Source organism: Hyperolius riggenbachi, chromosome 5 (assembly GCF_040937935.1).
Source record: "Hyperolius riggenbachi isolate aHypRig1 chromosome 5, aHypRig1.pri, whole genome shotgun sequence".
Classification (NCBI taxonomy): domain Eukaryota; kingdom Metazoa; phylum Chordata; class Amphibia; order Anura; family Hyperoliidae; genus Hyperolius; species Hyperolius riggenbachi.
Window position 1 is genome coordinate 423395963 of NC_090650.1, and position 25328 is coordinate 423421290.

At 44.2% G+C, this 25328-nt stretch overlaps 1 protein-coding gene across 2 annotated transcripts in view; it reads left to right on the forward strand.

The window, feature by feature from the left end:
- TG (thyroglobulin) overlaps nucleotides 1-25328 on the forward strand; it is a 329528-nt gene that overhangs the window by 94177 nt on the left and 210023 nt on the right. For both annotated transcript variants that reach the window (XM_068238045.1, XM_068238046.1), the window contains 6 exons: nucleotides 1858-2007; nucleotides 4010-4180; nucleotides 12273-12383; nucleotides 15626-15741; nucleotides 18091-18199; nucleotides 19907-20101. In XM_068238045.1, coding sequence (XP_068094146.1) covers nucleotides 1858-2007; nucleotides 4010-4180; nucleotides 12273-12383; nucleotides 15626-15741; nucleotides 18091-18199; nucleotides 19907-20101 — 852 coding nt within the window. The remainder of the gene's footprint in view (nucleotides 1-1857; nucleotides 2008-4009; nucleotides 4181-12272; nucleotides 12384-15625; nucleotides 15742-18090; nucleotides 18200-19906; nucleotides 20102-25328) is intronic.

The window sequence follows — 25328 nt, forward strand, 5'->3', positions numbered from 1 at the left end:
AGGTAAGTTTAACACATGCAGGCGATAAGGGTTGTTGTTTTTAGGGGGGAAGGGGGCGCAATTTCGGTGTTTGCCATAGGCTCTATATTACCCAGATATGCCCTTGTATGAGATAAGGAATTGTATTTGTAGTACAGCTAAGAAATAGAGTAGAACATTAGTAGCAAAGAAAAGAGTTACATGTTGTTTTCCAGTACAGGAAGAGTTTAAAAAAAAGTCATCTATGCAAAAGAGCTTCACTGAGCTATTCCACCCAACTTGGGTAGAATACAGTCCTGTTTTCTAAAGCACTTATATATCAGAAACAGCGAGAGACTGGTTTTGATAAGGTTTTACTACTGGAAAGTTCAAAGGGTCATTAGCTCTGTTTTATAGTTTAAAACACAGAATGTGGTTTGTAAACTGCAAATATGACAGAATGATGTAATGTTATAAATAGAGCTATATAACTGAAAATAGAAATATGAGACTTTTTTTTTTGCTACTAATGTTCTATTCATTATCCGTACCACACATACAATTCATTATATCAAAAGTTTTTTTTTAGTTTCAGGTTTGCTTTAAGCTGCATTTAGGAAATGCAATGCAATGAGATCTGCAGGAACATCAGAAAGTGCATAGACTGCACCGTCTGATATTTCCATCCATGTGCCGGGATTCACTGTGGAATCTCCATGCATGGGGTTGCGTGCATTTCAGCAGGTTTGTGTTGCAATTCTATTCATGCATTGTGAATAGAATTGCAATCGCGCCAGGGAAAATCACGGTGCAAGACAGTGCTGTGCATTGTGGCAGTCAGCTGCGTAGCACACGGCGCTACGTGGAAAGGAGGCCTTAGTCCCTTTCACACAGGACAGAGGCGCTCACTGTTATTGATACTGGCAGATGCTGTTTACAATTATTTGGAATATCCAATAAAATTGTTTTGACTGAAAATCCACAGTCGTGTGTTCTGCTTGGAGGAGGTGAGTCCACCACTGCCTCCTCTATTACCAAGATGGGTTTTTAAGTTCTTTTAGTGTTTTTTTATCCTTTTGGCGCCTCTGTTATCCTATTATCTACATCAAGTCCACCCTTGGTGGAGGGTTGTACCCTTCCTTCTTCTACTACAGAGAGCGACTTTTTAATCCTGAGTGGGGTCAGGACAATCTCCCCACCTGCTTTGACAGTGGTTGCCTACTTGGTAACCCTGGTTTGTGAGTATTAAATTAATATTATTACTCTTCCAATTATACATTACCAGTACATACTACACTATATTGGGCTCTTGGTGTTCTCTCTTTTTCTCATCCTTTCACACGGGAGAATGAACTGCACATTTTCTCACTTCAGATTTACTTCAAGGAACAGAGCCTTTTTTTATTTTTTAAATGTTTCCTTTGCGATCATTGTGATCGGCTCACACTGATTATCTGGTCAGGATGAAATTGGCTCCTAACTGGTGTACAGAGCTCAGCTGACATCAAGCAGCTGAGTGTCGCTGCGCTGGAAGTTTGATTGTGGCGGGAGTGCAAGGAGTCGGGATATTGAAATCTAGACCCTGGCAGAGATCAGAAGCTGCGTCTGGGACCGGTTACTCAACTAAGCAAATATTTTATTTATTTTAGACACACTAGGCTTAATAAATTCTCTTTTTGGAGGGTGATGCATGTAAATGCTGCTGAACAAACATGTAACTGACTGTACACTGAATTGTGACAAGCAGTGCAGGGAGAGACACTTGTCTTACTTGTATGTACTTAAGAACAGTGGTATATTTTTCAGGCTATGTATGTATGTATGTAGAATCCCAGAATGCAGCTGACAATTTGTTAGACAAAAATCTGGTATGTTCATTTCTTCCGTGTCTCTTTACAGGGATGTGTCCAGCAGGAAGTTATTCCCAGGAGGGGGAGTGCAGACCTTGTTCTCGTGGCTTCTATCAGGATAAGCCGGGCAAGAGCCAGTGTGTGAAATGCCCCCTGGGCACCAGCACGGCCTACACCGGAGCATATAATGAGAGCCAGTGTGAGTCACATGTAGCTACCGTGTTTCCCCGAAAATAGGACCTCCCCCGAAAATAAGGCCTAGCTGGGCCACCCAATGTCTCCTCCCTTAGCTCCCTCCCTCTGCAGAGTGGCGAGCGGAGCATTACAACAGAAGAAACTCACCGTCTTCTGACGTGCCAGCGTTAACGCCTCTCCTCAGCAGCGTCCAGCTTCCTCCTCTTGACAACGGCGGTTCTCATCATGTGACGCACCCACTTCCTGCCGCGTCACATGACAAAAGCCGCCAACAGAGGAGCATGGACGCTGCCGAAGAGAGAAGTTATCACTGCCACGAATTACAGTGTTTTAAAAGTAACTTCGGCTCCGTCTTCTGACAGTGCCGAAGTTGCTCACTGTGCCTGCTATAGCTGTAATTCCTATTACGGTCTATGGTGGCGCTGGCTGCGCCCAAATCTCCAATGCTGTTTTAACTGCGCTCGCCAGTTCGGTGCCTCATTTCTATATAGAGGCATTGATGCGCTGTTGCCTAGCGGTGCAGAAAACAGGTGCTCCAAGTGCCAGAGACTGCTTTCACAGACACTATAATATTTTTCATCCCTGGGGCGCGCCCCCCCCCCCATCTTAGTGATACATCTGTACAACACTGGGCTCCCCAAACTGTGCACCCTAGTGATCGCATGCAGCACTTGAGCATAAAATATGTGGCGTAAAAACACAGTCTATGTATTGTTTTGTGAAAAGCCAATTCCTTTTGACGCCACAGAACCTAGCAGGATTCTTGCGTTAGGCTTTGAGAACAAGGTTCGGAGGGGGTTATGTAATGTATAGCATATGATTCAGGGGCGGGGCTTGGCTGTGACGCCTCCAATTTCCTCCCCTGACAACTCTGCGTAATGAGATTTCCTGTTTTGGGGGAACACATAATTAAAATCAGCACTGTGACCTGCTGTCATCATAAAGTTTATACAGCTCTGCGCTTTGTGGCTTGTCAGAGAATTTTGTTTATGTTTATACAGCGTGCGAGAGTTCAATGTGCGTTCACAACTAAGCAAACCTGTCATGTAACAAAAAGAGAGACTTCCTTCTGCAAAAACTCTAGCTTCCTGTCTGTAATCATGGTCCTCTGGGTATGACCTTCCCTGAATTATGCACCTGGAATAAGTATGCAGATCAGGTGTTCTACCTCAGAGATGGATTTGCCCCGCCCCTTGTGGTCCTTTTGGTAAGCTGAAATGGAGAAAGGTCAGAGAAGGTGGCAGATTTCCCCTCCATACCCACTAGGCCCCAGGCACCTGCTTAGGGAGCCTGGTGGATGATCCTGCTCTCTTCTACCTTTCTTCTGAAATGTCTGATCTGAGGCCTTTGTCGATGTGACATTCAGAAAGTTTAAGAGGAACTGAAGTGAAAATAACATAATGATTAAAGAGGAACTGTCGTAAAAGTCTTAAAATTTAAAACACATAAATAAGAAGTACATTTCTCCCAGAGTAAAATGAGCCATAAATTACTTTTCTCCTATGCTGCTGTCACTTACAGTAGGTAGTAGAAATCTGACATGACCGACAGGTTTTGGACTAGTCCATCTCTCCATGGGGGATTCTCAGCATTTATTCTTTATATAGACATTCCGTGAAAAAGATTTATACAAAGATGCTGGCCAGCCTCCCTGCTCACCGTACACTTTTTTGGCAGTTTGATATAGCAACTGCCATTCACTAAGAGAAACCCACATGAGGAGATGGGCTAGTCCAAAACCTGTTGGTTCTGTCAGATTTCTGCCACTTATTGTAAGTGACAGCAACATAGGAGAAAAGTAATTTACGGCTCATTTTACTCTGGAAGAAATGTAGTTCTTATTTGTATGTGTTTACATGTATTAAAATTTTTAAGTTTTTCGCAACAGAGGACCTTTAAAACTTCTTATTAGTTACAATATTCTTTTATAAATTATTTACTGAGGGTTTGCCCATTATAAAATCCTTCTTCAGGTTTTCTTTGAACTCTGTCCACTGCTCTTCCAGGTGTCACACGTTGCCAGGCAAACAGCCGCGGGTTACGCTGTGACGACAAGGGCCAGTTCCTGCCCGCTCAGAGAGGTGGAACCAATCAGCTGTATTACTGTGTCGATGATGCTGGGGAGAAGCTGAAGTGGACGGAAACTGACCGAGAACTCCAAAATGACCAGTGCTTATGTGAGTGCCTCTAACATATTATGTATTATTGTATTCCTGTAGTGAGGGGAAGCTGCAAAGCCTTGGTGGAAGTAAGATCTTCGTGGCAGAGGTGCAATTAGTGGGGAGGCAGCCATAGGCAAAAGTGTGTGGGGAGTGGGTTACATAGGCCACAGAAGAAGAGAAGTCAAGTACCTCACACTGCTTAAAGGGGCACTATGGCGAAAAATTCTAAAATTTAAAATATGTGCAAACACATACAAATATACGTTTTTTCCAGAGTAAAATGAGCCATAAATTACCTTTCTCCTATGTTGCTGTCACTTACAGTACGTAGTAGAAATCTGACAGAAGCAACAGGTTTTGGACTAGTCCATCTCTTCATAGGGGATTCTCAGCAAGGCTTTTATTCTTTATAAAGATATAGCAGCTTCCCTGCTCGCTACACAGTTTTTTGTCAGTTGGGTAGAGCAGCTGCCATTCACTAAGTGCTTTTGAAAATAAATAAATCCCTGAGAAAAGCTTCTGTCAAATGACTTTTCTCCTATGTTGCTGTGACAGTAGGTAGTAGAAATCTGACAGAAGCGACAGGTTTTGGATTAGTCCATCTCCTCATGGGGGGATTCTCAGGGATTTATTTATTTTCAAAAGCACCTAGTGAATGGCAGTTGCTCTGCCCAACTGCCAAAAAACTGCGTAGCGAGCAGGGAAGCTGGCCAGCATCATTGTTTAAATCCTTTTTAGGGAATATCTTTATACAGAATAAAAGCCTTCCTGAGAATCCCCGGTGAAGAGATGGACTAGTCCAAAACCTGTCGCTTCTGTCATATTTCATAGCAGACAGAAACACAACATTTCGGCCCGAAAGGCTTGTATCAAGTGATAAAGGCCTTTCGGGCCGAAACGTTGTGTTTCTGTCTGCTATGGCACAATAAAACTATCGCTATAATTGAAGTACTTCCCAGGTCGCGGCTTGGCGTTGATAGGAGGAAGCTAGGAGATGTGAGGACTGAGGAGCGACGGGGGGAGCCTGTGATGGAGGCGGCAATGAGCAGGAGCATGATTGACAAGCCTCAGTTAAACAAAGCAGGCTAGTGACAAGCAGACTATCGCTAGCCTGGCAATATTTTCAGGGGGGACAGCAGAGCGCAGGGGGCACTAGCAGCAGTTATAGGACACAGAGGCAGGTCATTGTGCACATGACATGCCTCTGGGTCCTATTAAGATTTAAAAATTTCGCCTCGGGCTCTCTTTAAGCCCTTTTTCACATTATAAATCGCCAGCGCTATCGCAAGCGCTAGCAATTTGGTGAGGACTTTTCAAAGCGCTTTTCTAAGCTTTGCTCAGTGATTAATTTGTCCTCTACGTGACGTCAGTCAGGAACTGAACTCTTTGACCCGGAAATGAACAAATACAGTGTATTTCTTCATTAAAGCGCTCGGGAAAGCGCTTTGCGATTTCTCTATACTTTCTGTTAAAAACAAACGCTCAGAAAATGGTGCAGGAGCCGCGTTTGCGATTCAGTAGAAAGTGAATTGCTTGCGTGAGAACACTCACATAAGCTAACATTGCACTAGCACTTTAAAGGCGATTTTTAAAATCGCCAGTGCTTAAAAAGGAGCAAAATCGCTCTTAGTGTGAACAAGCCCTAAGAAGGCAAAGTTACATTTAGAGAGAGAGAGAGAGAACCTTTCTGAATATGGGATTCCAGGATAGTCCTAATTAGGATGAAGTCTGTATATACAATTGTTTATCTTATCCGTTTATTTTCACTTTAGGAAAAAATGTGGCCCTGCAGGAAACATAAAGTGTTCCAAATGTATTTAGGTATAATTTGAACAGAGGCGCCAGTATAAATTAAAATATTTAAAAACAGTTTAAAAAGGGAGATAGTGATGGACTTATCTGCCCGAATAGCGTCAACATAGTCAGTTTTCAGTGGAAAAATTATTTTATTTGTAACTCCAAAGCAGGGGCGCAACAATAGACCCTGCAAGGGATGCAGCTGCAGGGGGCCCACGTGTGGGGATAAGGTTCTTTTCCCTGTCCTGAGAGACTGACAACTAAGGGCACAGAGAGAAAAGACTTTCTGCTCTCTGCACAATTGTTGTAATGACTGCATCTGCTCAGCCACTGATAAGGAATCATACAAAGTTTTGTAGGCAAAGATTTGTAGACAGTCCCTATTTAGTGTGCAGCAGGCTCTTGTGTACAGTGCCCTGTCCCCAACCTCTCTACCCCTCTCTAAGTGCTCTGTACTGTAGTGGTGCTGGAAACGTCTGCAGAGCCAGTTCTGCTCCATCAGAGATGGACAGAGTGAGTGTAACAAACTGAGGCTGGGAGCACACTCGTCTGTCTGTATTCTGTATGCGTTTTCTGCACACCCTGTGTGCCTGTATGTGTGAAAACATGCATGTTTTATCACAGAAGCTAATGTAATTGATAGAGAAAATGTGTGCAGTGCTTCACCGCTGTCAGTTTTTATCTGCATGGGGAAAACACATTCAAGTGTGCACTAGCCTGTTAAATAACATTGGTTCTCAGTTTACCGTTGCAGAAAGTGATGGGGGGAGGAGCCCCATCCAAAGTTTCGCAGGGGGGCCGATGGATTTCTAGTTAAGCCTCTGCTCCAAAGTGCAATGCGTTTCGGGTGTCTATACCTGCTTCATCAGGCTATAACAGGAGCAACTGTTAGCAGTGACTGAGCTGGCAAATGTGGCTGCCGAGGGGTCAAGGAGACACTTTGGGGTTTTGACTGTTGATGAGCTCCGGTTTTAAAGAGACAGAAATTATAATTGGTGTAATAGTTTTAGCAGCCCCCTCTTACTTTTTAATTAGCTGGAGTTAACACGTTCCTATTACAGAGCCTAATGAAGTTATTCTCCCAGTACTGGCGCGTAACGGCAGATACGTTTATGAGCGTGTGGTTTGGCCGGCGCGTCTGGAAGTGCTGGAGAAACAATCGGGGATGAAGTGACTTTCTCCGCTTCCAGGAAAGTAATGAGACAATTGCCTTACAGGATGGCCAGCCAAAGGAGGATTGCAGCAGAGAATGATTCTACTACTCTGTGTGTAATCCTCTCTGATGCTGCTCACAATCAGTTACCATCCCTTCATGTCATAAACACCTGGGCAGCACAAACTTTGTGAGGGTGTCAGGTACGTACCTGTGGTTTATTTCACCTGACAGTGTATTTTCCCAATCAGAACTTTTTTTCCTTGCCAGTAAAAGAAACTTCAGATGGAAAGCAATTGACAAGTTTCATTGAAATGTAATATTCTAGTCTTTCGTTTTATAGTTGATTTTTTTTCTCCTGATCAAACAATGGAGTAGGTGGTAGCAGGGCCCTCTTGTCCCAGTGTCACATGACAAGAGGCTTAAAGAGAACCAGAGACGAAGCACCCTCATGTATTTTACTACATTTATCAGTGGGAACATGACAGTAAACACCTACCCTGCTTTTAGTTTCATTCTTATCTGCTTAATTAGTCTGTTATCAGCTGTGATAAGAATCCCTGACTGAGCCTTCAGTCTAGGTTTGACCTGGAAACATTATAGCTGAGTCAGTCTTCTGTGGAGTCTTTTCAAGCCAAAGCCCGCGCCCTCCTGGCTCAGCTTTGCTGCTTTGCATACTGAGAGCTCTGATGACAGAGGAGGGGCTGCTTCTGCTGAGAGAGAAGCTCTGAAACAGACAAGTGTGGCTGCAATATGATCTGTGTGCTTTGTGTGCACTCTACATAGATAATGGTGATGACTGCAGTTTCATTCCTATGAGAGACACTTCCTACAGGCAGCTGCACATCATACCAAAATGAAAGCACACAGATAAAAGGCTGCAGCAGCCTTTCTCATATAGCCTAGATAGCAGCCTAGTCTCATATAGCCTAGATAGCACATCCAGAACAACTCATAACCCGGAAGCAGAAGGGATATGAGCTGGCGGCCATATTGGATTTTTCCTGGAGCAATAATGGATAAAAAAACACTAAAAAAGGCACACCAGAGTGGCGAAATTATCAGGTAGAGCATTTATTCTTTACAAGCTATCGACTGATATGTTTATTTTGTGTGAAACGTTCTTATCTGGTTCCCTGTAAGGCTCCCAAATCACCCCCGGCCCTCAAAAAAGAGATGATATAATATGGGTGATTTTTAACAGCGTATTCAGATTGCCACTAGGAGGGGGGAATTAGGTTTAGACATTAGGTAAGGGTTTTTGTTGTTTTGTTTTATGCAACGGGGGAAGGGGGGTTCGAGTTCATTTTAGGCACTTGGGCCCATATGCAATTTACTTTTTCTCCTGAGTTTTCTCCTAGGTGATATTTTTAAACTTCTCAATAAAATGCCTTTTAAGACATCAGAAAGCAAGAAAATACTCAAAATAATTTTGATAGCACTTTTTGATTAACTTTTTGGTACTTTTTTGTTGAAAAGTGCCGGAAAGTTATTTTAAATAGAAGATAAAAAAATTATCTCCTAGGAGAAAACTCATGAGAAAAAGTGAATTGCATATGGGTCTTGGAGGTGGGACTAGTGTCCCACATTAGGTGGGGCGATAAGTTTTAGGCATGAGTAGGGGACGGCTCAGGTGAGAATGGGTTAGTCTGTAGTAATATATCAGTAATGTTCACTACATATATTTTGTTACTAGCGGCGCCACCTAGCTCCCAACTCAGGCAGTGCTGCCGCAGTACGGACTCTCTTTGCAGACCCTTTGCCTGTTTTGAAAGCAAAAAATTCCACCTCACCATTTCAAAATGTTTTAATAATAACATAAAACCCCAAAACACAAACGCCTGCTTTTAAAATAAATCTACCCATGCTTAATGATAGGAAGTGTCAGACACAGCATTAACAAAATGTTAAAAACCTCAAATAAATCCTGTACTATAAACCCCCTGTGTCCCTGCGTACTCTCCTGTCCAAGTGTTAGTGCTTTTGCGCCACTGTGCATGTGTAGCACGGGTGGCCATTAGGACAGTAGAAGGATGGGGCCTGGAGCGTGCGTGGGTACACGCACAGGCGGAGCGCGTGGGGGGGGGGGGGGGGGGCACGCACATGCACGCTGACATGCGGCCGGCGGCGGTCATGGGCGGGAGGGGAGGAGGGTTGTGAGGGTGGTCTAGAGCCCATTTTTAAACGGCTTAGGTCTGCTAGTATCATGATAATATGTAGGTATACTTCATCCTTTTCTATTTGAATAAACAATATAAAAAGAAATAAATGCACAAAAACTACATAAACTGGTACTCCCCCCAGAGATGCCAGGTGGCACCCTATCCAGGCATGTGGGCTGGTCAGGGCTGGATTAACCATATGGCAATGTAGGCATGTGCCTACAGGCGCCTAAAGATGGAGAGGCAGCTCACCCCCTCCCCCAGTGCCTCCTTCCCTATGCAGAGTCCCAAGAGCATAAATGAGAGGTTACTCACCCTGCTCTCTGCATTCCACTGAGATCATCTTCCTTTCAGTCAGGGCAGGGCTCCTCTAGCTACTTAAAGGGACTCCGAGCAGTGCAGAAACTATGGAAAGATGGATATCATTTTAAAGCTCTCTTTCTCCTCTTTCCAATGATATATAAACGCGAATGGAGCTGAATGGAGCTGCTGACTTTGAGAAAAAGTCGCCCTGTGTAATACAATGTAACTATGGAAAGATGGATTTCATTTTAAAGCTCTCTTTCTCCTCTTTCTGGCGACACCTAAATCGTCGCCCTACGCCTTTTAGTTTTCTCTATTTTCGCGATCGAAAGCGCGGCTGCGGCAATTTCAATCGTGAAAATAGCGAAAACTAAAAGGCGTAGGGCGGCGGTTTATATATCATTGGAAAGAGGAGAAAGAGAGCTTTAAAATGATATGCATCTTTCCATAGTTTCTGCACTGCTCGGAGTCCCTTTAAAGTGTACCTGAGGCGAGGGGAAATAAAAGTTTTATACATACCTTAGTCTTCCTCCAGCCACTCTGTGCAGATCGCTCCCTCGCCTCGGTCTAAAACCTCCAAGATCCTCTGGAAGCAGCCCCGTTCTCCACGGCCAGTTGGGCGTACTCACATGCACAGTACTATTTCCCCTCGTCTTAGGTACATTTTGATTCTGAAGTTCCTCTAGCTACTTCATACTGAGGGTACTTCTAGCTACCTAATGCTAAGGGGCATATGTGGATAACTATGATGGGCAAGGGAACTAAGGGAGAAGTGACAGCTGGGCTGGCCAGTGCACTTGTGGTGCGATTCTGGTGGGGTTGGTAGGTTTATGGAGGGTGAAGTCTAGGGTACCAGGACATTTGTGCCTATAGGCTCCTGTGAGGTAAATTCGGGCCTGGGGCTGGTGGTTGGCAGAATTAGGGTGCAAGAATTATGTGCCCCGCCTGTTTTTGGCATGGGGGCCAGCTTGCATGGGAGGGGATAAGATATTAAGCTGCAAGAGGCTTTTTCCCACCTTAATAAATCTACAGTGTGACAATGAGGATCCACATGTAGCAGGACACTGTTACACAAAAATGGTCCTTCAGGTTTTTTCCTGCAATGCGGTGGGCCTTGCAGCAGTTTTTAGTGCCTTGCAGCAGTTTTTAGTGCCTTGCAGCTGTTTTTGAAAAAAAAAAGCCACCCTGCCTAAGTATATTAGGATTTTACTCTGCTGATAGAAATGACTACAGGGGTAGCAGGATGTCACAGCTGTCACTAGTAAACGCCAAAACACTGTTGTCAATCATTCTGCAGGGAGGACACAACCTGCTAACCTGCTAAGTGTTACACCCACACACTGAGATAAGTGCTATGAATACATTCGCTAGAACGTTGCAGCTTCTGCGGGGGTTTCACAAGGTGGTGAGAATTCTCAGAACTTACAAGAGTGAGTCAACAGATTGTCGCACAGAAGTGGCCACTGGCCAGGAGATAGCACACATATTAAGGGGAAGAGATGAACTAGGCGTCCACCACAGAACTTAAAAAAAAAAATAAGTAAAACTATGAACCATGCCGACCAAGGCGAAGCAGCCAAGCAATGACCGTCAAGCCATTTTTGCCAAGAAAGTTTTGCCAATTATTTTTCATTCCCTTGACTGCAGTTTTGTAGCATTGCTATATTTTAAACACAATCACTGAAAAATACTGCAGATGCCTGCAGCTATTTTGATGGGCACAGCACGGGGGGTTTAGAGTTAGGCTTGTGGGGGGGGGTTAGGTATCATGCAGGGTGTTTGTGCCGGGGGGCGGTTAGGGTTAGACGTCAGGTAGGGTGTTTATGTGGGGGGCAGTTAGGGTTAGTCTTCAGGTAGGGTGTTTGTGCAGGGAGGTGGTTAGGCGTCACAAAGGGTGTTTGTGTGGTGGGGGGGTGGAGTTTAAGGTTAGGCGTCAGGTAAGTTATAGGGTCTTTGTTGATTCTTGTAAGGGCCAAGAATACCTAGGTGAGAACTTAGTAGGGAGAGACCGGGAGCCCAATGGTGCAGTATTGTCAGGTATAGGGAGGATAAAATTATATAGATATATAATCACAAAGGTGGGTTGCAATTCCTGCAACCACCGTATAGGCCTGCAGGGAATTAACCGTCCCTGCTCGGTACTCCAGGTCCTGCTGGATACTGGACGGTCGCTCTCCTGTAGTATGATAGACTTCCCAGAAAAACTGCAAAGCTATTACCTCCAAAGGAGATCGGACTGGTAGTGGGTAGGGTGGAGGCGCCCAAAGTGTGTTCTATTTTAGTATTTTTAAATACAAATAAAACATTATATAATAAAAAGGGAAGTAATTGCTTACCTCTGCAGAAGATATAGACACCAGTTCAAAAAATATTCTGACAATGCGTTTCACAGGTCATGGCCCGCTTCCTCAGGTCAATACAAAATGCCTTGATAGCACAGGGGATAGAGTGTACATTAGTGGCGCCTACACTCTATCCCCTATGTTATCAAGGCATTTTGTATTGACCTGAGGAAGCAGGCCATGACCTGTGAAACGCGTTGTCAGATTGCTTTTTGAATTAAAAAAAAAATTGAAATTAAAAGAAATATGTAACTACATGCAGTCATTTGTGTTGTCATGACTTCTGTAATATACATTTTTGTGTCAGAGCGGAGTCACCCTTTAAGTGACGGTTGTGTTCTTCGTTGTAGTGCTGCGGAGGTTTGAGGTGGTCCCGGAGGACAGACTGATGGTGGATAATGGAAATACAGAGGCTGTACCAGTCACAGCACAGAGGGAGAGTCTCCTGGATTGTATTAGAGGTAATTCTATGATGCTCAAACACTCCTTACAGACTTATTCCACAGCTCCCAGCTGTCCCTGTTTTTTGGACCCCAAATCCTGCTGTGCCTCTCTCTTCCTCGTTTGTCCCAGTTTCAGGACTTATGTACAGATTTGTGGTGTTCTGGAGTATTTTTCTACTAAAAATGTGAATTTAAATTGAATTGCATTCCCATCCTTTAAAGTACACCTGAGGATCCATCTGAAAATGGCGCCTGTGAATAATGGCGCACGGTGTTGCCGCTAATCCGTGTGTCGCTTATCGCTATTTAACGTTAAAAGCCTTATCGTTATTTAGCGTTAAAGCCTTATTGTTATTTAGCGTTAACACACAGAACCCTCTCTGTACCTATCCCTAACCCCTAAACCACCCCCTGGTGGTGCCTAACTCTAACCACTTTCCTGGTGGTGCCTAACCCTAAGACCCCCCTGGTGGTGACTAACTACCCCCCTGGGGGTGCCTAATCCTAACCACCCCCCTGGTGGTGCCTAACCCTAACCACCTCCCTGGTGGTGCCTAACCCTAAGACCCCACTGGTGGTGCCTAACCACCCCCCTGGTGGTGCCTAACCCTTAGACCTCCCTGGTGGTGCCTAACCCTAAGACCTCCCTGGTGGTGCCTAACCCTAACCCCCCCCCCCTGGTGGTGCCTAACCCTAACCACCCCCATGGAGGTGCCTAACCCTAACAACCCCCTGGTGGTGCCTAAACCTAACCACCCCCCTGGAGGTGCCTAAACATAACCACCCCCCTGGAGGTGCCTAAACATAACCACCCCCCTGGAGGTGCCTAAACATAACCACCCCCCTGGAGGTGCCTAACCCTAAGCACCACCTGGAGGTGCCTAACCCTAACCTTGACAGTGTTACATTAAATCCATTCACCGTTTTGCAGTTAAGTAACGTCTGCAGTTTGGCTTATGTAGGGCGCTATTGATAAATAACGTTACTGTGCACAATAACGTCTGCTGTTTGGCATATGAACGGCGCTATTGATAAATAACTTTACTGTGTGCCGTTTTTCTTCTTTTTTCCCTATGCGCCATTATTTTACAGTACTAACGATAAATAGCGATAAGCGTATCTTTTTAATGAGGCGCCATTTTTATGCATAGGCGCTGTGCGCCATTATTCACTTATCTGACACCTGAAGCTCAGTTGATGGAAGCCACTGGATAGTCAGACCATCCAGAGACTTCACACTATTGATGTAACTAACTTCTTTTGTATAAGTTATTTCAGGTGTCCTTTCACTTAATAATCCTGTTGTAGGCCCTTGCCACCATGCCCGATTAGTCTCAAATTGGTTTGAGGAACATCAGTCAGAGTTTGACTAACTTCCATGGCCAGCTCAGTCCCCTGACCTAAATACTTCTGAGCATTTGTGGGACCAAGTTCGAAAGATCACTTCAAAGCTTGGAGACACCACCATCCAAGCGGACCCAACTTAGAGCTCCTATTATGTCAGCACGAGCCAACATTACTCAGCAGTGGTATCCGCATCTTGTTGAGTCCATGCCATGAAGAATATCGGCTGTGATCAGAGCTAAACCTGGACCAATTCCATATTAGAGGGTGTCTCTCATTTTTTTGGGGCCACTCAATGTATATAGTCTTGCTTACGTTCAGAGGTTAATATAAAGGACAAGTAGTAGAAAGGACCAATGTGGCTTAAATGATGAAATAATACTGTCTGCTGCTCTGACAGTAGGTGTGGCAGCAATGTGTCTCAAATGACACCTAAAGTGAGAGGGTTATGGAGGCTGCCATATTTATTTTCTTTTAAACAAAACCATTTGCCTGGCATCCTGCTGATCTTTCATGCATCACTAGTGCATACCTCCCAACTTTTTGAGATGAGAAAGAGGGACACTTAAACCACGCCCCTGCCACACCCTGTACTACGCCCCGTCACACCCCTAGTCACGCATACCATAAAGATTACATAAGAAAAATATGTTGTTTTATAATTCAAACCACACTGGTCTTTTCTATCCTGGTTCATTTTCCTTCATATTGACATTTTAAAATTAGTAATATATCAATTTAAAGGATGGGGATAAAGTTTAGAGTCAATCAAACATTTTTTTAGTAGAGAAATGTATATATTCACATAGAAAGAGGGACAAAGTCCTGAAAGAGGGACAAATGAGGAGGGAAGAGGGACAGAGGGACAGGGCTCCCAAAAAGGGACTGTCCCTCCGAAAGAGGGACAGTTGGGAGCTATGCTAGTGTCTGAATCACACACCTGAAACAAGCATGCAGCAAATCCAGTCAATCCACAGTCACACATCTGATTTGCATGCTTGTTCGGGGGCCATGGCTAAAAAGTATTAAGGCCCGTACACACGCCGTACTAAAGGCAACGGCGGGTCCGTCGTCACCTCCCGCTGGGCGGGCGTTCCAGCGACAGTCCGGCGTGTGTACAGTCTGTCTGCAGACTGATAAGGCTGTTTCTAAGCGATCCGCCCGGCGGCGAAGGCGAAGGATCAGCAGGACAGCCATGTAATGTGAATTGTTTTACAGGAAATAAATATGGCAGCCTCCATATTCCTCTCACTTCAATTGCCCTTTAATGAGTTCCCTTTTTTTGTTTATCTCCAAAAGTTGTGATATATGTAACTGCAAATTCCTTGTAGTACAAATATAAACAGACACATATTTAAACAGACTACTCAGGGTGGTCAATGAGACTCTAATAACAACCTGCTAATAGTTATTTTATGCTAATATATTCATCTTAGAAGACGATCTATTAAATGCAGCAGCAAGCTGTATACATTTGCTTTAAAGGACAACTGAGGTAAGAGGGATATGGAGGCTGCCATATTTATTTCCTTTTACATAATACCAGTTGCCTGGCAGCCCTGCTGGTCCTCTTCCTCTAATACTTTTAGTCATAGCCCCTGAACAAGCATGCACAAGATCAGGTGTTTCTGACATTATTGTCAAATCTAACAAGATTAGCTGCATACTTGTTTCTGGTGTGATTCAGACACTACTGCAGCCAAATAGATCAGCAGGGCTGCCAGGCAACCGGTATTGTTTAACAGGAAATAAATATGGCAGCCTCCATATTCTTTTCACTTAAGTTGTCCTTTAAATTAGCCTACAGTCTGCATCACTTCAGAATAATTAGCATCTCAATAACCGTCTCTTGCTATTTCTATATCACACACTGCTTGATGGTTACAGCTATATGTCCATCACTTTTATGGCTGCAGATTGTGCCCAGGATGGATCATGTGACTATGTGGCCGTGTACGGGAACGGGAGCGGTGTGATCTGCCAGCAGTACAGCGGGGAGGACTCCAACATCATCTGCACCGCTGATAAAAAGGTATGACTAAAGTGTATCGTTGCTGCTGTAATAAACAGAACTGTGCCCCCAGTATTAACCTCCTTAGCAGGGCCGGTTTAAGCAACAATGGGGCCCCAGGGCAAAATAAACCTGGGGAGCCCCCCAACATATACCCCGGAACAAAAATCTGCATTAGGGGACCTTTTTTGCAGCTGGTATAGTCAGGGTGTGAAGTCCCAATCGGTCGGAGCTCCACATTCTGGCTATCCCAGCCTGCATGGGGGACAAGGGGTTAAAAAGTTTCAGGAGGGGGGACCCCACATAATTTAAAAAAAAAAAAATTCCCACACTCTAAACATAAAAAAAAATAAAAAATTGGGTAAGTAGGAAAAAATGCCAGGGATCTTCATACAGCCATATTGCGGCTGTATAGCGATCCCTGGCCAAAGCGCTGCGGCTGCGTATGGACCCCCTGGAAACCCCGTCAGGAAATGTATTGCTCTTTCGTTTGATGCATGTAAAATTACACTACCGTTAGGTTTGCTACTAAAAGTAACATTTACCGCATTTAAAAGTATACTTTTTTCCTTTGAAACTTTAAAATCGATTTTCTCAAAAACTATAAGGTCTTTTTGAAAAATTGTTTTTACCTCTTATTCCCAATGATCTCCTTAACATAGCCTGCAAATTTAGGGTTTCTGGCATTTAAGGTGGATTTGGTATTAACCATTAAAGTTGGCGGGATTTTAAATGTGTATTTTTTTCCTTTGAAACTTTAAAATCGATTTTCTCAAAAACTGTAAAGTTGTTTTGAATTTTTTTTCCTCTTGTAGCCAGTGGGGGCCCCTACAAGCTCTGGGGCCCTGGGGAAATTGCTCCCTTTGCCTCTATGGTAGCGCCAGCCCTGCTCCTTAGGGGTATGCCCGACACTGCGTCGGGCATACCGCTCTCTGTCCTCAGGAGTCCCCCAGAATTAAATAATTTGCTCACATGACTGTAAAACCTTTAGCTAGCACTAGGCTAGCTAGTACAAGTGTCGGGCACCTGCCGCTCCCCTGCGATTGCCCCCCCCCCGATCCCCCCGTTCATACATTACCCAGCCTGGGTCCGCACAGCTCTGGTCTCTCTATGGGGAGGATCGGGTTTGTGCATGACGTCATGTGCGATCCTCCCCATAGTGAAGACTGAAGCTGTGCGGGGAGGCTGCGCCGAACGCTGGATACAGGCTGGGTAATGTATAAACTGGCTGGATCGGGGGGTGCCGGACACCTGTACTAGCTAGCCTAGTGCTAGCTAAAGGTTTTACAGCCATGTGAGCAAATTATTTAATCTTGGGGGCAAAAACTAACAAATCCTCCTGAGCAGCGTAACGCTCAGGAGGTTAAGTAGCACCATCTCCCAGTATAGGAAGCCAGGGGTGCCATCAGTATAAGGCAGCCCCCTCCTCAGTTTAGGTAGCAGATGTGCCTCTCCCTCGCTCCCTCTGCAGAGTTGCAAGCAGAGCCTAAATGAAGTTACTCACCTGCGCACAGTTTCCAGCCACAATCTACCTGCAGCTGCGCCACCAGCATCCTGTCTACAGCCATGTGACCTGCTGGCACGTCCTAGCGGAAGATCACATGATGTTGATGTAGCCATGGAGATGGGGCACTGGACCGGGGGCTGCAGAAGAATCGGCGCAGGAAGCTGAGGGCCGGTGAATAACTTAGTTTATGCTCTGCTTACACCTCTGCATAGAGGGGGAAGGAGAGGAGGCAGGCAGGCTGAACCCAAACCTGCATCAGCTGGCAAGATTAAAATGCTAAAATGGTCTGGGTGCGGTCTGTGGGCTCAGGGCCGGATTTGAACATTTTACTGCCAAGGCCCACTGTCACCAACCCTGTCATTGGAGGCGGGCACAACACAGAATGGGGGACACAGGATCTGTCTTAGTGTGCTGGCCCACTGCCCGCCCCTTGCTTCCTGGTGCCCTAGGCCAGTGATCTGCAAACTTGGCTCTACAGCTGTTAAGGAACTATAAGTCCCACAATGCATTGCAGGAGCCTAACAGCCACAATCATGATTCATAAAGACAAATGCATTGTGGGACTTGTAGTTCCTTAATAACTGGAGAGCCAAGTTTACAGATCACCGCCCTAGGCCATGTCCTTTGTGGCCTTCCCTCAAACCCAGCAATGCACGGGCTCTACTTTACTTATAACGGTCTACAGATCATTTTCAGGTAAAGGACAATGTCAGACATGACATTCTTGCTTTTAGAACATTGAGACTGTTGCAGATAGCAAGATTCCTGGAATATACTTACCAAAGACCAGAGACTTCTGGAGAGCACCAGTCATCAGTTTCACTATGACTGTATAACTGACAACCTGCTGTTTTTCTTCCCAGATTCAGAATACTTTGGGGAACTCCGCTGCCTCCAGCTTGGAGGAACTCCGCTGCCAGCACAGACTGAAGCAAAGCGCTATAGACAGCGTGACAGCGTACAGGAAGAAAGGTCAGCATTTCTCACACTCCAGAAAATGGAACCACTTCTTATCGGTTTGCCTGAAGCTATTTATATACACTCTTGTGTAAGAAACTAAAGCAGCTGTTGTAACATTGTGCAATTTTCTGTGTTACAAGTACTGCGCTCTTGTGAGATAAACACAAAGATCCCTATTTTCTAAAAGCAGACCAGGTGCGAAACCACAGGGGAGCAGCCCTGCAACTGCAGGGGGCCCCGGAGCTGTGATGGGACCCAACTACTAACCTACCCTTCCTGCCATAAAGGGGGTCCACCCTTCAGATCAGGTGTTTTGTGGCTACCCTTATGTGAATGAAGATTGCGATGTCCATACTTTCTTATAACCCTTGTGAGATGAGCCCCCAGACTATCAGATTTTCAGATTTTTGAGATGCGTTTGCAACATGATTTTTCCCGAACGCAAAGTCTGTCCTGCTTCATTACTTGTGTGTGAAAGAAGAGGGAGCGGAGGCGCTGTAGTAGCAAAGTGAGGTACCTTTTAATCCACGGTGTGAAGCACAGTCGAGGTACACAGTGGGGGTGAGGGGATGCCTTACTTCATTACCTGTGTACTTGAGTATCTGTATAATTGCAAAGCAATTGTAGAGCTCTGCTGGTTTTTTTTTTTTTTCTCGTGATCCAGCAGCACTTATCATATGTATTCGACTGTAAGTCTACAAATTTAGGTCTGACTTACTAAATAAAAAGTTCAACTTGTACTCTAGTCAAAAATAATGTATGACTCCTAGCCATTCCCATGTGCACCAATTTATCCAGAGGTAAGTAACACTTTCTTGATAATAGTTAAACAAAAAAAAAAACCAAGAAAATACAGGTTGGAAAGTCCCGGTCACAGCAATTAACAAGGGAAGGGCAGGGGGAAAGACACAGCGCTGCAGTTCTTAAAGGGGCACTATGGCAAAAACTTGTACATTTTCGTGAATGGCAAAAAACTGTGTAGGGAGCAGATAAGCTGGCCAGCATCATTGTTTAAATTCTTTTTAGGGAATTTCTTTATAAAGAATAAAAGCCTTTCTGAGAATCCCCTATTAAGAGATGGACTAGTCCAAATCCTGTCACTTCTGTCAGATTTCTACTGGCTTTAATTCTGTATGCAGGGCATCATTAACCCCTCCTCATCCCCAAGTGCAGCTGTTAATTCCTCCTGGTCATTAACCTCCCTGACGGTAAGCCCGACCTACGCTCGGGCTAGCCACCGCAGAGAATCACATGGCCCCGGGAGGATTTTTTTTTTTTTATAAAATCTTCTGTATATGCTTAAGCTAGCACTTGGCTAGCTAACCATGACCCCAAGTCCCTCCGCTCTCCACCGATCCCCCCCCCGATCGCTGCCGTTATACGTACCCCCCAGGGATCCCGTGATGGCGCATCCTCCCAATCAGCTCCAGGCTTCGCTATGGGGAGGATCGGGGCTGCACATGTCATGACTTCAGACGTCATGTCCCATCATCGCCATAGCGACGAGTGAAGCTGAATGGTGAAGCTGCATATCTTCACACCCATAACAAGTGTAGCCGCAAAACACCTGATCTGGAGGATGGACCCCATTATCAGAGGGAGTGAAGTAGTATCTGTGGCCCCCCTACAGCTCTGGGCCTGAGAGTAAGCTGGGCTTTTATCTACTATACGATATGCAAAATTACAGACTGATTTAATTTTCACACTTGTTCCTAACAGGAGGAGAATTTACCGCCAGTTCTGGAGACTTTGTACGCACTGATTTTGGGAATGTCCTCTCTGGTGTGTATAGCTCCACCCTTTTCCCAGGAGGCGGAGCCAGTCTAACAGACGCGTATCTTCTGTGCCGTCAGACGTGCAGACAGGATGCCTGCTGCCATGGCTTCGTGCTGAGCCAGGTTATATTAAATAAAGGTAAAATTTGGGTATTTCAAATCATTTTATAGTGTCAGATCACTGAGTCGGCTGCATAAGGGGAAAATAAAGTCCAAATTGCAGTGACTCACGTCAGCCAATTGAAATTCATTTTTCATTGACTTTAATATACCTTGTGGCTCACTACAGCTTGTCTTGTTTCTGATTTGTTGGTGAAGGCCTCTTACACACTATACAAAGAAAATTTCCAGGTCCTGAGACTTCCATCTCTTCAACATTGCCTAAATTCACCCCAACTTTTTCCCTAACACAAAGTCCTGGTCCATGTTCTGGTCATCTCCAGTCTGGACTACTGCAATGCCATCCGCTCTGGACTTCCTGAGACCAGACTTCGCCCCTGCAAGCTGCCTGTTATGAACGCAGCTGCCAGGCTCATTCACTCCTGCCACCGCTCATCTTCAGCTGCCCCTGTTCTCAAGTCCCTTCACTGGCTCCCATCCCCCTCAGAATTACATTTAAACAAATCCATCCACCATACCTCCCCTTCGTACATCTCTGGTCTCATCCTGAGATACTCACTGACCTGCTCTCTCTGCTCCTCCAACACTCTACGGATGTCCCTCCCCCGCATCACTAGCCAGGCTTCAGGACTTCCCTAGAGCAGCCCTATGCTATGAAACTCCCTCCCTCCCCATCAGGCTCACCTCACCTTCAACTCATTTAAGCATGCCTTAAAGGATACTGGAGTTGAAACTAGAGTGTTCTTTTACTTACCTGAGGGCTGGGGCTTCTTCCAGCCTTGTAAGGTCCCAGTCCTCATACTCTATCTCCTTTAGGGTCAATAATGCAAGTCTACTCATGGACCTCATTACTAGGTACACCTGTACACCATTCATGCAAATATTGTATCAACCTAAAATCAATCAAAACTATCAGTCCAACAGGATAGAAATTTTCCATTGATTGGGGGACGGACATAAGTGTTTCCATAGTGTTACCTTGTATCAAACAGTGCAATTAATTGATTTTCAGTAGAATTCCTGCGGAAATCTACTGAAAATTGATGTGCTGGGTGTGGTAGGAATCGATCCCTCGGATCAAATTCAGATCAGAGAGAGATCTATTGTTTTGCTGCATCAGGTGACAATCTATAAGTGTAGGAGATGCGTCAGAAACCAGAGAGTATCGACTTCTGGATCCAGGGTAGGTTGCATTTACAGTATATAGTGCTTAGTTTCAGTAATAATTTGTTTGAAGTTGTCCAGGTTATTAGCCTTCAGCACCCAATCCTGGTGGTGGGATTACCGCCTAAAGCTTCCAGGCATTCTAATTTTTTTTGTCAAGGTTCCTTCCCTTAGCCTTTGAAATTCGACTTCCACCATAAGCAGCGGTGCTTCTTTTTGGTCAACCCCAGGCTACCCTAGTACTCGCTATATCTAGCCAGTGTTCTTTGATTCTTCAACGTCCAACAGTGTCTGCTTCACTTCAGTCACTTTAGCCACTGTGTTCGGGGTTCCTGTCAGGTCTTCATGAAGCTCCGGGGTCCACAAAGTCCTCACCAGGCCACCATACATCCCACCAACAGGTAATCCCTTTCTGGGCATAACCCAGGTCCCGCCACGAGGAGGTAGTGAGCTTTAAACCCATAAACTGCCTAGAGAGTCTTAAAAGACCACTTTCCCCGTGCTTAGCGAATGTGTGAAGTTAAAGCAAAACTGGCCAAATTTTGTTAGCGTTCTCCTCCAGTCCAACCGCCAGCTCATCACTACGAATTTCATTATAGTGCGGAATGCCAACTCACTGACAATAGCTTAGATGATGACTGGAACATAAACAGGGACACGAGACACAAACAACTGCGTCAAAAATGGCAATACTACACTGGATTTAATTTTCCCAATGTTTGTATACTACAAAGACTCGACAATTTGGATTCATATCCTCCTGATACTGGATCAATATTGTTCCTGGAATTTAGGCATGTGACATGAGGGGAGCAGATGCAGGCCATGGTGCTCAAACTAATCAATTAGAAGACCCAATTATTAAAATTAATGACTGCTGTTAGTCTTGGAGCACCAACCAGATCTACAAACACCCAGACAAATACAATGTCCTAGAAAAGTTGGATGGTTTAAAAGCAAACGCGATCTCTATGAAGATCGTCCATCATCTGTTCCCCTTATGGCAGCTTGTGGGGAATTTATTGATACAGACTGTGTATTAGCAGGATATCTATTCATTCCACTGTCCCTTTGAAGTAGACGGAATTGCTAAATTAATTAAAGTAAATGTGGGATCAGCATTGCTTTAATTATACTGGGCTGGATCCCACAGTAAATAACAAACACATAAGAGCTTCATGCGTGAATTACAGTTGTGTGACCGATTATTTTGGTGGCTTTCTACTCTTTTCAAATAACTCCCAAATTTTCCAAAAAGCATTGATCTGGTTCAAATTCATTTTGGGACAGGTAAATGTTTTAGAGTTCCCTATTTCACTCTTAAAGGACAACTGAAGCGAAAAAAGAATTATGATATAATGAATTGGTTGTGTAGTACGGATAATTACTAGCACATTAGTAGCAAAGAAAATAGTCTCATATTTTTATTTTCAGTTATATAGTTTTTTTTATAACATTGCATCATTCTCTAATATTCGCAGTTTACACAATACACTCAGCATTCTAAATGATTTCACAGAGCAGGCTAATGACCTTTTCAACGTTCCTCAGCAGAACAATGCAAAATACAGTGACAGACACTTGAGATAATAGGCTTCAGAAGACAGAGCTCTTTGGCTTTGAAAGTCAGAGAGATAATCATAATAAAAACTATTGTTTGAGAAAGTCAGAGAGATCAGTGAAGCTCTTTTGCATAGATAACAACTGGAGTTTCTTAACTCTTCCTGTACTGGAAACAATATTAGACTCCTATCTCTGCTCCTAATGTTTTATTTCTTAGCTGTACTTTACATACAAATCATTATATTATAAGTTTATTTTCAGGACAACTGAAGTGAGAGGGATATAGAGGCCATCATATTTCTTTGATTTTAAACAATGCAGATTGCCTTTCTGCCCTGCTGATCTTCTGCCTCAAACACTTTTTAGCCATAGACCCTAATCAAGCATGCAGATCAGATGTTTAAAGTGGACCCAAACTAAAAATACAAGATTTCAGTAATAAAATCTATTTTCTAACTTATAATAATAAATAGCAGCCTTTTTTCAGCTGCATGATGACAAATATAAAATATTTTACAGTTATTGGAGGAACCCCTCCCTTCCTTTTATATTGCCGGGACAGAATCCGGCAGACTGGTGGAGTAGGTGGTGTCTGGCAATGGAGGAATTGCTAATGGCTGCCCCCAGTATAACCCTAGCTATGAAAAGAGAAGGGTGAAAAGCAGGCACTGAAATGCTCATAGGCTTGAAGGAGTGTTTATTTATCTTTGTATGTGTCAGAGTGGTGCAACTAAATATTTTGAATTAAAAAAATGTTTGGTTTGGGTCCGCTTTAAGTGAAGTCCGACTATTTGCTTGTTTCAGGTGTGTCATTCAAAGACTACTGATGCATGAAAGATCAGCAGGATGTCAGGCAATTCAGGCATTGTTCAAAAGGAAATAAATATGGAAATCTGATTTGCTGTTTGTAGCTCCGCCCAGGTGTGCAGGGGGGACGCAAGACCCCCAGAACATCACATCCCAGGTAGTAAGGGATCTGTATACCAAGTTTCATTCAAATCAGTCAAGGCGTTTTTGAGTGATCGCGACAGATACACACATACATACATACTCGTACATGCGATTTTATATATATACTAGCTGATTGCCCGGCGTTGCCCGGGTATGTATTTGGCTGGTGTTGGCTCTGCATACTTTTTCTAACCCTAACACACAATTACTTAATGACCAAGTTTGTGAGCTTTGCTGTCTTTGGTATCAATAATTTGCATTGAAATGAAAAAATCAGATTGGCTGTTTGTGGCTCCACCCCCTTTTCTGAATTTGAACCCCAGTCACCCAATAACCAACTGTAACAGGTTTGAGGCCTGTGCCATTAACAGTTCAAGAATGGTAGCAATTAAATATTCCCCTTGAAAAGCAATAGGTAGAGCCTAATTTTGTAGGCTCCACCCACTTTTCTGAATATTAATCCCAGTCACCCAGTGACCAACTGTGCAAAGTTTAAAAACCCTGCCATTAACAATGTAAGAATGGCTGCAGTTTACATTTTCCCAGTGAAATTTGTATTTGTCTCCACCCACTGATGACATGGCGTTGCCCGGGTATGTATTTGACTGGTGTGGGCTCCGCCCACTTTCTAACCCTAACGCACAAACACTCAATGACTAAGTTTGTGAGATTTGGGGTCCTTGGCATCAATAATTTGTATATTCCCATAGAAATTAAACAAATCAGATAGGCCGTTTATGGCTCCGCCCCTCTCCAGCATTTGAACCCCAGTCACCCAATGACCAACTGTAGCAGGTTTGAGGCATCTGCTATTAACAGTGTAAAAATGGCAGCAATTTAAATATTCCACTTGAAAATCAACAGGTGAATATTGATTGGCTATTATAGGCTCCACCCACTTCCCTGAATATTAATCTCAGTCACTCAGTGACCATCTGGGCAAAGTTTGTGAACCCTGCCATAAACAGTGTAAGAAGGGCTGCAGTTTACACTTTCCCAGTGAAATTTGTTTTTGGCTACGCCCACTTTTTGTAACCTGGACACAAAGTCACTACTCAATGACCAAGTTTGTGAGCTGTGAGGTCCTTGGCATCAATAATTTGTATTTTCCCATGAAATGAAACAAATCTGATTCACCGTTTGTGGCTCTGTCCCCTTTTCTGAATTTGAACCCCAGTGACCCAATGACCAACTGTACCAGGTTTGAGGTTTGTGCCATAAGTGCAAGAATGGCAGCAATTTTAATATTCTCCTTGAAAAATGACATGTGATTTTTGATTGCCATTTTTAGGCTCCTCCCACCTTTCTGAATATTAATCACAGTCACCCAGTAACCAGCTATGCCATTAACAGTGAAGAAGGGCTGCAGTTTACAATTTCCCAGAAAAATCTGTTTTTAACTCCACCCACTTTTTGTAACCCGGACACACAGTCACTACTCAATGACCAAGTTTGTGAGCTTTTGGGTGCGTGGCATCAAAATTGTGCTAATGGAAGCAGTTTATCCAGCAAAGAAATCTGGCTGTTTTTGGCTCCACACCTTTACTGAATTTGAACATTTTTGCATT